Genomic DNA, 17,364 nt, shown 5'->3' on the forward strand with positions numbered 1-17,364 from the left:
AATAAGATAGATAAAATAAGACTAATCTATTTTGTAATTCTTCATCCTTCTTTCTTTCATCTGCTGGAGCGACTATAACATATTGGTGCTCTTGGGGCAACCACCTGTGTTATTAGGAGCAAAAGGCCATATCTGCCAACTCTCATCTACTTAGCATATAGTTACTGTTTCTAGCAGTTTCCCAATATTTGTCACATTAAACCTAAGTCACCAGTTCTGACCACCTTAAGCAACACTTCTATTTCAAGAGGACAAATAAGACAGAATTCCAAGAGTAAAATACTTGTAACAGTACCCTCTTGGACCTCATGGTCTAAAGTGATTTTTGCTTCCTCTGGACTCATAGATTTTAAAATGTTTGCGCTATTCATTAACTTGGCAATTGCTCAAGAACCTCCTTTGGACTTAAAACAAAAGTTAAACCATTAGAGTGTTTATATAAATCAAGTCACTAACTATATTCTTCTCACTAGACTATACGCTTCATGAGAGGAGGGACTTTGTATGGTTCACTGATGATTTCCTGAATCTAGAACAGTACCTGGCATATAAAAGATGCTCAATATTTGTTGAAGGAATGATAAATTCTTCAAAGGCAGGAATCTTCTTATATTTTGCATCCCCACAGTAAATGACAAGTTGCTGATTAAAATTAAGGAAAGGGGGGCTTCCCTGGTGGTGCAGTGGTTAAGAATCCGCCTGCCAATGCAGGAGACACGGGTTCAAGCCCTGGTCTGGGAGGATCCTGCATGCCGCGGAGCAACTAAGCCTGTGCACCACAACTACTGAGCCTGCCTTCTAGAGCCCACAAGCCACAACTACTGAGCCCGTGTGCCGCAACTACTGAAGCCCACGTGTCCTGGAGCCCATGCTCCGCAACAAGAGAAGCCACTGCAATGAGAGGCCCATGCACCACAACGAAGAGTAGACCCCGCTCTCCACAACCAGAGAAAGCCCATGTGCAGCAACAAAGACCCAATGCAGCCAAAAATAAATAAATTTATGTTAAAAAAATAAAATAAAATCAAGGAAAGGATCTTCATTCAGAAACACAACTTAAGACTTTCTTAGAAGCTAAGTGTGAAATATCCCTGGCCTAAGTAATATTCAAGATTCTTTCTAGCCCTAACTCACTATGAATCTACTAGTTTTCAAAGAATTAGAAACCAATATAATATATATTATATATATAGAACTAGAGTAAAGAATAATTGGGTAAATCTTTGATTTAGAAAGCAGGGCACTGATTTTTCTAAGCCTCTGGATCATCATTATAAAGATCAGATTTGAGAATTAAGCTATATTGACCTCAAGCTATATTCTCTAAGTCCCTTTTCTGAAAGAAAAAAAAATCATGGCATCAAGTTATTAACTGGAAATGTCTCTATAAGCATAAAAGTATGATTTTAATGTCACTGTATAAGCAAGAAGGCAAAGGAAATACTAATGTACAATGTTTATATATTTTGAACTATGGCAATAGTGGTATGATGCTAATGAGAGATATATCTGCCTTTAAATCATTGTCAAATGTGCAGTTATTTGGATTTAAAGCGAATAAAAATAAAAGCAATGAAAAAGAATAAAAAAGGGAATCACAGTGAAAGAAGCATCCATTTAATCTGGAGCATATTTTGGATAATATACAACATTTTGGGGAATAAAGGCAGAAAGAAAGAGAAAATATGTACAAGAATCAATTTTAGAAAGACACTCCAGCAAAAAGTCCATCTTATAAAACACATTGTAATTCTAGTCTTTTAGTACTTATTTATGTCAGATTGTCTCTCACTGGATGTTTGGTTTCCTACGCTGAGACTTAGAAAACTTATCTTGTGGTTAGAAACTAGCATATTCTCAAGATGGTTGACTGAAAAGACTATTTTTTAGATTTACTATTTTTTTTTTTACAACAAATTTTACTTTAAAAAGAGAGTGAATTAATCAGATTTGAGATTAACTCTCACTGGTAGAACTGTAGTGAATATACTCAGTCTGCTTAAAAGAAGAAAAAAGATCAGAACTTGCAAAGGATTTTACATATAAGCAATGGGACAGAAAAAAAACAGGGCCTGAAATAGATGAGAGTTTCTGACGTGTTAAAAAAAAAAAAAAACAGAAGAAAGAAAAAAATTAAGAATACTTCTGGGGGAGGGGCAAGAAAAATGTCATGAAACAGTAGCTGAAGGAAGGCATGCGCCCAAGTTAGACTAGGGAGCAAAGTCTGAAGAACATCAACAACAGGACCATTCTTGGGGAAAACTAATAACAGGAGGACTGCTATGGTTAATTTTCTAAAACAGAAAGGTAAACAAGTAATTTAGCTTGCTGAGGCTTACAACATTACAGTATAATACACTTATAATACCAGAGTTGCAAGAATAAGAAACACTCAAAACAATTTTTAAAGACAAGCTATGGAAAAGGCTGTAAAGTAAAAATTAGAACATTCTAACTTACTTGAGGTAGATAAAATAGAAAATGAAGTCAGAATACATAAAATATTGTTTTCAATCACTCATGCTAGATGTGAAGAATTGTTAGGATCATACATCTTATATAGCAAATGGAAAACAGTCAACCCTAAAATAAATGTACAAGAAGAGTACATTTCTGTCTTTAAGAAATTAAAGAAATTCCAATTAAATATGTAAAAATTTTCTTTAAGTGTTCAATTAAAAATTTAAGTTCGATACGCTATCAATTGATATTACGCTTGTAATATTTATAAATCTTAGATCTAGAAATAAATATACATTATTTCTATTTTAAAAGATGCTTTTGAAGCTCTAAAAATCATTGTCTATTTTATTGAAGGGCTCATGGAACAAACTGATGAAATATTCAATACGTACACCAAAACAAATATATACCAAGTTCTAAATTTCATTTTTTAGAAATACCATTTTTGAAAGTGCAAGGTGCACGAATATCTCGGTGACAGGTGTAAGCTCAGCGAGGAATTAGAAACGAGTTCCGAGTGGAGGACCCATTTAACTCGATCATTTCATGGGCACAATAAATCATCCACAAAGCCCACCTTAAACAGCTAAAGTAGTCATAAAAATAGGCCGATAGTTACTTGAGCGATAACATAATCCTCGGTCTTATTGTTGTGAAGCAGATGTCATAATGGGTGGGGCTGACGCGCAGAGCAGCTGAAACATTTTTGTACCACTCCCCGCACACTTTCAGTGGGATAGAAGGGGCTCCGAAAAGGTAAGGAGTAAGCTCTCAACGATCAATCCCTACTAGAAATAAGGAAGTTTTGATGTGGCCTTGGTACACGTAAAGACCACAATAAGACGTGAAAAATCCCCCATAATTAAACCCTCCCCTGGAAAAGAGATCTTCCTTTTCTCTCCTCCCCTGCCGGCTCCTCCTTGGGACACTTGGCTGAGTCTTTCTTTCCCTCCTTCCCACGCTGAGGTGAGGCTGCACGCAAGCCAGGGACGCCTGTTTTTCTTTCCGCGCGGAGGGAACTCTGCGGGTAGGAACCCGGGGTGACAGAAGGGAGCGGGCGGCGTTGTGAGGAGGCCAAGAAGGCTCTCCGGGTACGAGCCGGGCTGGGGTTGGGAAGGGACACGCGGGCCGCCGGGCCCGCAGAGGAGGCCGAGGTGACGAGGGAAATCTCCCGGCTCGAAGCAGGGACCCGGCGCTTCCGGCTGGCCACAGCCGCTCTCGGCCTAGCGCGGCTCGCGTTCCGGGCTCCACCGGGGCGGGAAGAGAGTTACTAAAGAGGGTAACCGCGGTTCGCACTTGCCTGGGACCGGGTGACCAATAACTGGTAATAGTCTTTACTCGGCGCCGGGCCTTGTCCTACAATTTCGAACAGAGTCTCCGGCAGCCACGACGCCATCTTGGGACGCCACCACCGTCGCTAAGACAACCAGGAAGGGGCGGGGCCTGATTGGGGTCATGGGGCAAGAGCCCTGGTTTAAATCGAACCCTACTTTTGACTTGGCGGGGTGTTTCTAACTTGGGGTGATTGTTCCCTCTTCCAGGGGTTAGAGGGAACTCTGAGCCGTGAAATTCCACCTTGAGGTCCCGGGTGACCCGAAGGGGAATTAGTTCCTGCTACCACCGAGGGGAGGGGGTGACCCCGGCGGAGGGATACCAAGCGAAGCACCACATTCCCCTTCCTGGTCCCTCGAAGGGATAGGGAGGAGATCGCAGGCCGCTGGGGAAGTCGAGCCGGGCGTTGGGGGAGGGAGGGGCGATGTGATGGGCTGCGAGTAGGCAGCGGGGCCTGTCCCGCGGCCGAGCCTGTCCGGCTGATTCGAAGGGAAAAGTAGTTCCCGGAGGGTGTTGGAACGGGCGGGGAGGGAGGCGGTGCGGACGGAGGCGCACGCCGGCCGCGGTGCTGCGGCTCAGCTGATAATTGAAGGGACCCGAGGAGCCGCCGCCGCCGCCGCCGCCGGGGGGGGTGGGGGGAGCGAGTGGAAGTTACTGCCGCGCCACCGAGTCCGGACCGGAGACTTTGGGGCCCAACTAGGTAATTGGGGCGCAGTTCCGAGCGGCGGGGCCAGGCCTGGGGGAGGGGGTTGTGCTGAGGGGTTGGGGGGGTAGTGGGGGGGGGAGCTGGAACAGAAAGTCCCAGGAAGCTCGGTTGTGTCATCGCCGCGATTCGGCCCCTGCTCGGCCTGTTCCCGGCGGCGGCGGCAGCGGCGGCTGGGCCGTGGAAGGACCGGGCTGGGGGTTTACGGGCTAGGCGCTCGAGGGAGACCGCGGCTGGGAGGGACCGGGACCGGGCGGGAGCGGGGGGGTCGCTGGGTGCCCCCTCCGGCCCCCCGCCATGAGGAGGGCCCTACACGGAACCGGGGTAAGGCGTGCGGGTCTGGGGGAGCCCAGCGGGGGTCGGGGGGGCCGGAAGTGGGCTTTGGAGCTGGGAGGGCGTCTAGGAAGAGAGAAAGTGGGGGGCCGGAAGTGCAGGTGGGGGGTGTGAATACGGCAAGGGTTCCCCGGAAATGGGATGGGGGGCCCGGAAACCGGGAGAGGGGAGGCTCCTGGGCCGGGGACGGCCCGGAAATGGAAACTAGGGAGCCGCTCGTGTGACAACAGTTGTGGGAAGCAAGGGTCAGAGGAGGGAGAGGCCGGAGTGACTTTAGACCGCAGTAAGGGGTTTCCTGCCGAGGGGGACGGTTGAGGGCGGGCGAGGCCGGAGACGGGGTCTGCGCTGAGCAGTTGCTTCAGCCGTGGGAAGTTGAGGCTGAGGGAGGATGACGCCGAGAGAGGATGCAGGGGGGCGTGAAAGAGGCCGAGAAACTTGGCCGAGAGGAGCAGAGCATCCTTCCAAATAGATCAGCGTGGAAATTGGGGGGGAGGGGGTCAGGACCTGTGGGAGGGAGGTGGACCAGTTGTCGCTCCAGTCGTATTAGCATTCAAAGCGAGTCAGGCGATTAATTTATTTATATGTGGATTACATAAAACCTATTATAACGTTTGTCCATTTGGTTCACCCTCCCTCTCTCCTCCATCCTCCTGCATAGTGAGTGGGTTTCTAGTTCTGAAACAAGTTAGAGGGGAGTTCAGATAACGAAGGTGGTAAAATTCCCAATCCTGTTCTTTCTTCGTGTTGCTCCTTTTCTCAGAATAAGAGAAATCTTTCATTTGCTGGAGGAAAAAAACCAAAGATTTAAAAACACATGCACATCGTGGGGCGCGGGGGGGCTGGGGGTATCTTAGACATTTGAACAACTGCTGGGGGACGGAGGCAACTGGTTACCCCGTGTGGCGAGGAAGGAACGGAAGGGGCTGCTCCTAAACCCTTAAGACAGATTGGTTTGTTTTTGATAATGCCGTTTTACTTTGGAGGAGGTGTAGCTTAAGCTCCCTGCCTGGCGGTGGTTATGGTTCAGTTGCTTCGTTAGGTCACTGGGGGAGAGTGTCAGTGTGGGAACGTGGGGCTGTGTGGGGCGGGAGGACGTTTAATAGCGCCGTGGATCTGTTCTGAGTGGACGTCTCACTGCTATTCTGCTGCCTCCCTTCCTCGTCGGCCTTCCCCGATCTTGCCTGGACTGCCAGTTCACCCGATCCCCGGGCTTTCCTCTGGTTTGTAGGCCCTTCCGTGGTGTGTTGAACTTTCTGTTCCTCTCCAGTCTCTTTAGCTATTTTTGGCAGTTCATTTGTTAAAGACCCGGAAAGTTGAGGCTCAGAATCTCCTCTCCAAAAGCAAAACAAAACAAAAAAATACGGGGTAGAAAGTTGAAAGAGCTATTGAGTGGGGTAAAAAACCGACGTTCGGAACAAAGGTCCTAGTTGTTAGAGAAAAAGGCAAGAGGCCTATGTATGAGGCCTGTGTGTGTCGCATTTACCCGGGGCGGGGGGTGGGGTGGGGCGGGGAGCAGTTAGAGCTGAGGAGTGGTATTATCAGAGGTTTAGAGACGATAAATGGCAGAGGGTTTTATTGAGGCTTATTTTCATATTTAGAGCATGCGAAGAGATCAGTGTTAAGTGTGAATTTTAGAGGAGACACAATTTCCAATTGTTTTAGAAACTCCCTGCTCCACATTCAGCCCCAGCTTTTATGTCATCTTTGTGAAATTGGGGAGCTTTTATTTCATTTATTTTAAGCTTAATAGAGCACATTAACATGGCTGGGGGTTGTGGACTTTGTCCACATCTGCCTTTCTGTGAATGTGCCAATATCCATAAGAATCGAAGAACTGTAATGAAGATTATCATTGTTTCCATTCGCTTCCCAGTTTTTTCAGGAGTTTGAGTGGTTTTTAAGTCTGTTCAGCTGACGTTTCTTATTTAATTTGTGTCCATGAACAGGCTTTTTGTTTTATTTTTCATTTACTTTCTAAAAGTTTTAGAACGCTTTTGGCAGCTAGAGTTCCTGAAGGTGCTAAACAAATATTTTTAAGATGAATGGGATGCTAGGCCAGGGTAAAATCAGTGCTTTCACCTAGCAAAGTAAATTTGAAGGAATGTTTACTTTTCCATTCTAACTTTCAAGCTTACTGCATTTGTTATCTGGTTAAGGTTGTATGATCCTATTTTAAGGACATCATCCTAGCAAAGAAGACACATGCTGGCCTGGGAATTCATAACACTGCCAGTTAGTAGCTGTGTGACCTTGAGCTATTCTCTGACCCTATCTGGCCTCCATTTATTTTAATCTGTAAAATGGGGGTGGGTAGTCCCTATCTTGCCTACCAGCTGGTTGTGAGATCCAGTGGACATAAGGGCTGTGAAAAACTACAAACTGCTAAGTAAGTTAAAGACAATTGTCATTAGCTTTAGAAAATTACATTATCTATTTTGAGGTAATTACAAAAAGATAACTTTCCTCAGTGGTGGTGGTGGGCGGTGTCTACGTAAGGTAGGTTGGAGATACGAAGTTTATAGCACTTCATAATTTGAAGTTTCTGCTAGATTGGTAGTGGAACATGGGCCCAATTTTTATGTTACAGTAATTTTTTTTTTTGCATCAGTATGCTTGTTCCCCAAACATTGTTAATTCTGTTGAGAGAAACCTCAGACAGATTTCTTTGTGTTTTTATTATGGACAAAATTTATACCTATTCTGATTTGTGGCTCTTATGAAATTGACTTTCTAATATCAGAGACTACAATTAAGGAAAAACATTTCTGAATCTTGATCTGTTTTCTTTACGGAATCTGGGGAGTTTTTTGTTTTTAATTCTTTTAAGTGGATGGGTGGGGTTCTTTGTGAGCAAATGTGATACCAATTGCCACTTTATTTTTGCCTTTTTCCTGAGGTAATTTGATGGACTCAGATTGAAAAAGCAGCCTGCTTGTTGCTTTTCGTCTTCATTCAGGTTCTTGCTACTGCCAGCCTGACATGCACTTTTCCCACATTTGAATCATTTTAGGTTCACTGCAACTCACAAGCACTTCCTCAAAAGTTTCTACCCCATGATCTTTTCCTTTTATTTCTTTGTTATCTATATGTGCTTCATTTTGTGATTATAGTGCTAGGTTTGTGGACATGCATTGCTTTTGTTCCCCTGACTGAATTATATGCTTCCTGAGGGCGAGGATTATCTAAATGTCATTGTGTTATGCCTGAAGGTATACTCATAAACCTGATTGAAAATAACACCCATTTTCCTCCCCACTCCAAACCAGTAATGTTACCCTGGCCTTGCTGGCTATGCAGCCAGTCTTCCTGCTTGGAAAGGTTCTTGGCCCCAACAGATTTCTCAGGATGCTGTTTGGTGTAGGGCTCACAGTCTCTGACATCTTCCTCACTACTGTGCCATCAGAGTGCCTGGGTAGGGTGGAAGAGTAAGAATTTGGTGGATATTATATAAGACATATAATTTGTAGGTTGTTATATAATTTTGGTGCTTGTAGTTCTTAACATGTAGTGTTAGCTTTACATTTGTGTATTTTCTTTTAGTGCCTGGGTATAGTTCAGACAGCTATGCTGCAGATTTCTTAAAGACATAAACCTCTAGCAAATTGTTCTTTACAGTCTCGACCTGGTCTGCTAGGTTACTCTGTACACAGTGTGTGCTTGCTGTTATTTATGGTAAATAGATAAGCATACTGATGCCGAACCAGTCTTTTGACTTTTATTTAAGTAAAACTTAACTTGGCTGATGTCCTGGATTTTTAAAAATGCAGTTCTTTATCCCAGTTTATTGATAGTTTCAGGGTATAGGCAAAAGAAGTTGTTTCGTAGACTGATAAGTGTGCTCGATAGTTTTTCTCTGAGGACTTAGAGATTTTGGTTTTGATTCTTCAGTAGTTTCATTAAACTGGATTAGCCAGAAGAAAAATCTTGGCGATTTTTCAGACTTACCGGTTTTGTCTTGAGTGTGCAGGAGCTGTTAATAGTCAGTTTTGCAGTTATGCTTGATATAAAAAGTCATTCTAGGGGCCTAGAGTAAAAAAGCTGCCTGTTACTCTGTTTTCATTAATGAACAGCACTGTTCAAGTGAATATCTGATGTGAAGGTAAAAGACTTGGGTTCCAGTTCTGGCAATGCCTTTTCTATGTTTGTGACCTTGGGCAAGTAATGTAACCTTTGTGAGCTTCAGGTGCCTAACCTGAAATATGTGGTTATGGCCACTGACCCTAGAGTTAATTGTCATATAAATGCTCAACACTCTTCAGGAGATTAGGCTACAGAGATGGATTGGAACACAGAGCCCTTCCTCCACTGTTCATTGCTGCATTGACCATTTCCTCATTTGTTAACACTGTTCTACCTAGAACATACTTTTATCAATATTATGTATGTAGGTATTCTACTTGAAACTGTTTTGAGCATAGAATAGTATTCCTTAGTTGATTATGAATTCCTTGAAGTTAGTCATTCCTCTTTTATTCCTAGAATCTAGCACAGTGCCTGGCCCTTAATAAAGATTCTTTAAACGTTTATTAAAGGAATAAGTCTTGTGTGAATAAGATGATTCTGAAAGTGAAAATATTTTGTAATGGTTTAATGTAATGTCCTATTTGATTTGTTTTGATAAACATTTTGGATCACTATTAATGCTAACAAGATTTTGGGAGTTTTATTCTTAATCTGTTGGTATATATTTTAGAGACTGCAAGTTACTTTGAATCATATGTATTAAAAAAAATTAGGGCAAGCCATTTCATATTCTTCAGTTGTCCATTATTTGCATGTACTAGCTGATCTCTTAAATGCTTCATGAAGCGCTAAGTATGTTTTGAGACAGTGTGCGTGTTAAATATAAAATTGAGGGGTATTTTTTGTTTTTGTTTTTTGTTTTAATAGATTTATTTATTTACTTTTGGCTGCGTTGGGTCCCTGACGCTGCACGCGGGCCCCCTACAGCTGCGAAGAGCGGGGGCCACTCCTCATTGCAGTGGCTGCTCTTGTGGAGCACGGGCTCTAGGAGCACAGGCCCAGCAGCTGTGGCGCACGGGCCCAGCTGTTCTGTGACACGTGGGCTCCTCCCCAACCAGGGCCCAAACCCGCATCCCCCACACTGGCAGGAGGACTCCCAACAACTGCGCCACCAGGGAAGTCCCAAAATTGAGTTTTATACATCATTTTAGCTTACTCTGTTTCTTTTTAGAAAGGGTGTATTTATTTCTATAAATATGTTATTACCCCTACATGGATTCTTGAATGCTATTTATAAGCTGAAGTGTCTATCAACAAGCCTTCAAGACTTCAAGTTACAGCATTTCAATGTGTATCTTAATCAACTTGTAGGCTGTCAAAACCAGTGAGTTCCACCCTGACTTCACAACTCCTACTCATTCCACCCATGGGCAGCGTTCTGAATAAGTACCTTGTGCCGTCTTAAGGTCACATTAACTCATTTTGAAGTCCTCGTACTGGTAAACGTGTGATGCCCTGGAAACCCAAAGTGAGTTTGTACAGATAGCCTATTTGTAATTCACTGTTGAGTTGTAATTTAAGCTGCTTTGTGTCCTTAGAGAGCAGGTTCATGGAGATCATATGGAGGGCCTCCCCCAGCCCCCTTTTTAAAAAAAATTTGTAAAACCCAAGTGCTTGTAGTTGCCTTGTAAACAGCAAATGTGTGAAAATTCTGTAACTTCTATGGCCCCAGTATTTTGTAATCCTGTTTTGCACTCTTGGCTGCATGCAGTCAGATTGGGCTGTTTGTTCCTCTCTGAACACACCCAGGAACTTCATTCTTGCCTTGACTTTGATTGTCTGTCTACCTGGGTTGTCACCCCTCCCCCATCTTGTACCTTTTGTAGCTACATGTACACCCTTAACTTTCTTTTTTTTTTAAATTTAATTTTACTTATTTATTTATACAGCAGGTTCTTATTAGTTATCCATTTTATACATATTAGTGTATGTATGTCAATCCCAAACACCCTTAACTCTCTTTCAGTAGCTCCTGTAAGATTTTCAGTCTTCACTCTCTTCTCCCCTTCTCCCTTCTGCAACATTTTATTTGTTTCAGTTATGGCTTTCACAGTCTGTCTTATTAGTTGTTTACATCTTTCTTATGATATCTTTGGCTGCTTGGGGGTAGAGGTCCCATTCTTCTCTCCTCACAGAGGCTGGCACAAGGCTCCAACATAATGTATTGTACATGGTAGGTGGCAGTGGTAGAGTTCATTTTGGTGACACACTGAGAAACTATATTGTGAAATAATAGTGAAGTATTGACACAGTTTACTGTGAACTTGCTTATTTTATTTTATTTTATTTTTTGGCAGCTTGCAGGATCTTAGTTCCCCAACCAGGGATCGAACCCCGGGCCCTCAGCAGTGAAAGTGCACAGTCCTAACCACTGGACTGCCAGGGAATTCCCTCAACTGGCTTATTTTAGTTTTTCAGGGCTTGGTAGCTGAGTGTAGGATCCTAGAATATAAAATTTTCAGAATTAGGCTCATTAAAATCAGGTACTTAAGGGATTGTTAAGGCACTGGACTGTTTGAGTGACTTGGTTACTCCAGGTTTAGCATTTGGGGATTATGTTCATTAGTAGATGAAAGTTTGTTTATATCATTACAAGTTTTTATCGAGTGCTTACTGTGCACCACAGGACTGTGCTGGGAAGAATAAAAAATGACTTAGTTTTTGTCCTTTGAGTTTCATTATGTTTCATTTAGTTGATAATCACTTTTATTCTTAAACTGACTTGATAACTATGTATAATTAGCATAGAGAAGTATTCTGTAGATATTCTAAATGCAAGTTTTCTGCATTTAGAAAACCTGATATGAGAGTCTAATTTAAGAAACAGATGAATTAGGGCATGCTTTTTTGGCTGTACTGAATAAATTGTTGGAAGTGCCTTCATTGTACACATATTTCATCAGTAACGAATGCATGTGCATTTCTGGTTCCATATAAGGCTTACCCTTTTGGAGAGTGCTGAGGAGAAATAAGAGACTTATAAAATGAGATCTCTTATTTCAAAATGTACTAATATTGCAGATAAATTCAAATTATGTCAAAAGAATATAACATTGTGCATATTTGTTTTTAAGTACAAAGTTGAGTTTTATACAGTGAATACTCAGAAGTTTAGAGAGAGACTGAAGTTATTGAGGAAGAATTTATGGAGAGAGGAGGGGCTTGAGCTGGCCCTGATTGTTCGGATAGGTGTAGAAAGGACTGGGAGCTTAAAGGAGTAGCTGTGGTGAGGGTCTAATGGCCCTCTGGAGTAGAGGGTCCACATTTATGAAATAACAGGAAATTTGGGCTGAGATTATTGAGGTTCTTAAATGGGAGATTAAGAAATTCGATTTAAATAGACGTGTTGAAGTTACGGTAGATACATGAATAGGCAGTGACAACATGAAAAGATATTTAATTTGTAAATGAACTGAAAAGAAAACTAAATGTGCTTTTAGATCTTATTTATCTTTTTATGAAATTGCTTCCCTTTCTAGGACTGTATATAAGGGTCTTTGTGGTAAGTTTTGGGGCAATAAAAGCAGTGGAGGTCAAACTTACTTCTTGTTCAGTTTCCCTGCTTAATAGTTTAAAAAGTTTTGTTCTGTAGGCAGGAGCTGGTTAAGTGTCGACTCCCACTGCCCCTCTGTTCAGTCACAGAATTCTTCCTTTAGTGGAAGCTGGCAATCATTCCCTTAACTCATTCAACTATTGTTTATTCAGAGATTTTAAAAAAGTCAGTACTGTTTAAGAATTAATACATGTTTTTTGTGAGTTACTCAGTTATTTGTCAAGTCGTATTTATAGGAAAACCTTTTGCTTAGTATCTAATGCACTAAAAAATGTTTAAAACAAAAGCAAATTGTGGTTTAAGTTTTTACGTATTTTTCAAAAGGTGCAAATTAATATTAATCAAGTTAAATATTTTAATAAAATATTTACCTCGCACTCTGGTTTATGTCACAGTAGACTATTTGTTACCCCTTTTACTTTTAAAAAAGTACGTACAACAGGATTTCAAACATGGGAAATCAGGTTACATGTGGCTGAAGGGAAAATAAAGCCAAAGAGAATATTTTATTTGGGGGTCTGATAGCCATAATATTTAGCTTTCTTTAGCAGCTTTTGTTTCTAGTATGTTCTTGTAGACTGCTGTCTGTAGTTTGAATTAACTTGATTTTTCCTTATGTGGGGATAGCAGAGATGCTAGCTGTTAGTGCAAGTTTATGATGTAAAATAATACGTTAAGGCTGTATAGTACAAAATTTGTGGGGTTTTGTGGACTTCAGAATAAAAACATTTGTGAAGTCTCTGTATTTTACTGCTGCAACAGGCAGTAGTGCTTATTTTTCTGCAAGACAGTCATGCAGCTTCCTAGTTTTTTCCTTTATCAAGCATGTATTTCCATTTCTTCTGCCCACCTAGGGAAAGCGGGTGGGTTAGTCTCCAGAGGAAATTAGACCTGATGTCTGCCCTTCCATCTCAGATCAAAAAGTATTTGGGCCCTTCTCTCAGTAGATGGCAAAAATTAGGCTCGGTTTTTTGTTTTTGTTTTTGTTTTTTTCCTGTACGCGGCATCTCACTGTTGTGGCCTCTCCCGTTGCGGGACGCGCAGGCTCAGCAGCTATGGCTCACGGGCCTAGCCACTCCGCAGCATGTGGGATCTTCCCGGACCGGGGCACGAACCCGTGTCCCCTGCATCGGCAGGCGGACTCTCAACCACTGCGCCACCAGGGAAGCCCACTAGGCTCGTTTTTGAGAAGATTCCGTAGTTCTTAACTTCGTGATCAGACCTGTTTGCTAATTATTTCTCAACTGTCATTAGGAATTTTAGTATTGATTTTCACATTTTGGCCTCAAAATACTTCTGTCAGAAAACTAGACTTTTAATTGCAGAGTTCATCTCCTCTTCACCCTGCCTTTTGACAAGTTTTGCCCTTCCAGTTACTGCTATGAGGTAAGACTTGGGGAATTTCAGCCTTTGGTGTGGCACTGTAAGATAATCTGCTTCTGCCTCTTCTAACCAGCTAGTATTACTTTTCAGCTGCCTGGATATTAGGCCACGCCATTTTTTTCCCAGGTATCTTTCTCATTACACAAACTACTGAGAGGAATCACTGAAGAGATAACAGACCATCATTTGGGATCTTCCTTGTAGCACCTGTTTTAGGTGATATTCAATTTATATTTCTTGCATCAGCTGAGGTTTTGGTAAACTTAATGTTTGCTGGAATAGCAGCTTTTCTGCCTCTTCTGTGGGCTGGGCCTTCTGCTTCACTCATGCATTTACTTATATTCAGCATATTAATGCTTTGGTTTTTGTTACTAAAATTAAGAGGATTCATAATTGTGCAGTTAACTTGAGTTTACTATATTTAGAGAAACTTAGAACTTTTTCAGGATACTTGCTGAGTTTACTTGAACATATAATGCTATATAGTAAAGGATTTGGGAAGTTTCCATATTAAGAGTTTTAAAATTAGGAATGGCTTAATCCATATGTTTTTAAGGTATGTGAAGCCAAGGACTTAGTAAAACTATAATTCTAAAAAATTCTGCAATTATTTCTGTTTTAAGGGCTGGTATTAGCATCATGGTACAAGGGAAGAAATTATCTTGGTTTCAGCAAGTGCTGCATTGATTTTTAAAGGTGTTTCTTGAATAAGCAATACTCTCAAATCTAGAAAAACAACCATTTAAGACATCTCTGTTCTCAGTGAAGTTAGTCTGAAGTTAGCAGTGGAGATGGAATTAATATATGTGAATAATAAGCAAGTGGTATGTATTATTATAAGTAGTTTTGAACACTTATTATTTCAAACCTATTATTATAGGTTAAGATATACAGATGTGGTCCTTGACCTTGAGTTTATAGTCTCATTAGGAGGGGGTGGTAAACTTGGGGACAAAATTAACCATGAAAACTCTTAAGCTGAATTCTGAGACATAAGTCAGATGCCTTATCAGGTGACTAGCTGTTTGGAATAGAGAATATGGTAAAAATATTACCAAGATATTTCTCAGAATAGTCGTGTTATCTGCATCCATGTATACTTGCCCACATAGAATTCTGAATTCAGTTCCTCGTTTCATTACCCTTGTGATGTGACTTTCGCTGTAAGTATGTTTAGTATAGTCCGTAGTGATATAAATCAGTCCAGTGGTATGGGAGATTAATGGCATAATAATAGTAAGGCTTCATGAATAAAAGCTACAGCAACTAACCTCTATTGAATTCTTTCCTTGGTACAATGGTATTTTACATGGGTTAACAGAGTCTCCGGGGGTGGGGTGGGGTGGAGATGGATAGGTGAGTGGGTGAACTGAAGAGTCGGACATTCTAGACAAGGAGTGTAATGAGGGCGAATGAGTCTGTATCAGAAGAAGATATAAATTTTCAGAAGTGGCAGAGGAGAGTTAACTGTGCTAAGTAAATATATTCTGCATTCTGTGTTTATTTTAATGACTTCTTTGTCCCATATCTTTACATAAGGAAGATAGCCATATTCTTCCTATGCTTTGAGTATCCCTGGGTTATAACGCCAATTGGAATAACAGCAAAAATATAAATATAATAGAAAATAAGATGGAAGTGTGACTCAGTATCTGTGTATACATTTACATGAACATTTCTCCTTAAAGTTGGCATTTTTATCATGTAATTTTAATCAGTTTTCATAGAAAATTTTGTTTTTCCATGGCTACGCACGTTTATATATTTTGAAGGAAGTGTCATTTAGAAAGAATATGGGCTTTGAGGCTAGACACTGTTTAAACAAGGTCCCCATATGCCAGCTGTGTGATCTTGGGCAAGTCATTTAAACTCTCTGAGGCTTAGTTTACTCGGGTATAAAATGGGTTGCTGTTAGGATCTTACATAAATAGTATATACTTGATAAATAGTAGCTGCTGCTATTTTTATTTATAGTGATAAAGAAAAAAATGTATGTTAATTTGACTACTTAGGGGAGGGTTTACACAATATCATCTTTCAGAACAGGGGTCAGGAAACGTTTTTTGCAAGGCGCCAGATGGTGAATGTTTTTGGCCTTGCAGGTCAGCTCTTGTAGGGTGAAAGCAGCCATTGACCCTGTTCTCCTGAAACTTTACAAAGTGAAGTGGTTGGCCAGATTTGGCCTGTGGGCTGTAATTTGCCAACCTCTGTTCCAGAATATTACTTGCCACTGTTTACTTTGTTCATAGGAATTTAAAACACTATATGTTTCAAAGATTGCATGATAATGTCTAAGTGATAAAGGACTTTAGGGTAAGTGGTTGAGAGCAAAGATTGGGATTCAGGACTTCCCTGGTGGCGCAGTGGTTAAGAATCCGCCTGCCAATGCAGGGGACACGGGTTCGAGCCCTGGTCTGGAAAGATTCCACATGCCTCAGAGCTACTAAGCCCGTGTGCCACAACTACTGAGCCTGCGCTCTAGAGCCCGCGAGCCACAACTGTTGAGCCCGCGTTCCACAATTCCTGAAGCCCGCGTGCCTAGAGCCTGTGCTCCACAACAAGAGAAGCCACCACAATGAGAAGCCTGCGCACTGCAACGAAGGGTAGCCCCTGCTCGCCGCAACTAGAGAAAGCCCGCGTGCTGCAACTAGAGGAAGCCCGTGCGCGGCGACCAAGACCCAATGTAGCCAAAAATAAATAAATAAATTTATTTTTTTTAAAAAAAGATTGGGATTCAACTTAAATTTTGGCTCTAATGCTATTAGCAGTGTGACCTGCGGTAAGTCACTTCATTTTGTCTTCAGTTTCCCCACCTGTAAAATGGGAATAATAATAATAGGTTTGTTGTGAGGATTAAATTAGTTAATACGTAAAACTTTTAGAACAGTGCCTGGTACAGGATAAGTGCTCAGTGTGTTAACTGTTGTCAGTAACCATTCTTTTTGAGCGGAAGCATTTTTATTTTCCTTTCCTTTATTGATAGCCTATCTAAAACAACAGGTTTGAGAAGAGAAGATGGATTTCTCTGAATCATCTTGGAATTACTTGAGTGACAGAGTTTTAGGCTTTGAAGGAGGAGATCAATTGAGAGTGTTGGTAGACTCTGCAACAAGATGGACTTGGGTTCTAGTTTCCTAGTTGTTTGACCTTGGGCAAGTTGCTTAATGTGTAAATTATAGAAAATACATAATTTACAGGATTTCTTTGAGGTTTTTTAAATATTTATTTATTTATTTTTGGCTGCATCATGTCTTCATTGTGGCACGCGGGATCTTTTCGTTGTGGCACACAGGCTTGTCTCTAGTTGCAGTGCATGGGCTCAATAGTTGTGGCATGCGGGCTCTTTAGTTGTAGCACGCGGGCTTAGTTGACTCACGGCATGTGGGACCTTAGTTCCCCCACCAGGGATTGAACCCACGTCCCCTGCATTGGAAGGTGGATTCTTAACCACTGGACCACCAGGGAAGTCCCTTCTTTGAGTTTTTAATGAAAGTGAAGTATTAAGCACACTGCCTAGTTCACAGTTAAGTAGCTATGTTACATTTTTTTGATTAGGATATTGGCTCCTAGGAGG

At 41.6% G+C, this 17,364-nt stretch overlaps 2 protein-coding genes across 22 annotated transcripts in view; one reads left to right on the plus strand and one right to left on the minus strand.

The window, feature by feature from the left end:
* Positions 1-3,906, minus strand: part of FBXO36 (F-box protein 36) — a 98,443-nt gene extending 94,537 nt beyond the window's left edge. The window contains exon 1 of the mRNA XM_067740315.1: positions 3,764-3,906. Within this exon, the coding sequence (XP_067596416.1) occupies positions 3,764-3,859 (96 nt within the window). The 5' untranslated portion in view covers positions 3,860-3,906. The remainder of the gene's footprint in view (positions 1-3,763) is intronic.
* The window catches only part of TRIP12 (thyroid hormone receptor interactor 12), a 149,834-nt gene continuing 135,585 nt past the window's right edge, over positions 3,116-17,364 (plus strand). For 15 of the 21 annotated variants that reach the window (XM_067740290.1, XM_067740298.1, XM_067740300.1 and 12 more), the window contains exon 1: positions 3,930-4,495. The gene's annotated coding sequence lies outside the window, so the exon portion shown is untranslated. Of the gene's footprint in view, positions 3,220-3,357; positions 3,491-3,920; positions 4,496-4,800; positions 4,823-4,957; positions 5,115-17,364 lie in introns of those variants that run through there. The other 6 variants (XM_067740292.1, XM_067740291.1, XM_067740295.1 and 3 more) reach the window with 6 other exon arrangements.

This window comes from Pseudorca crassidens, chromosome 6 (assembly GCF_039906515.1).
Source record: "Pseudorca crassidens isolate mPseCra1 chromosome 6, mPseCra1.hap1, whole genome shotgun sequence".
In the NCBI taxonomy this organism is placed as follows: Eukaryota; Metazoa; Chordata; class Mammalia; order Artiodactyla; family Delphinidae; genus Pseudorca; species Pseudorca crassidens.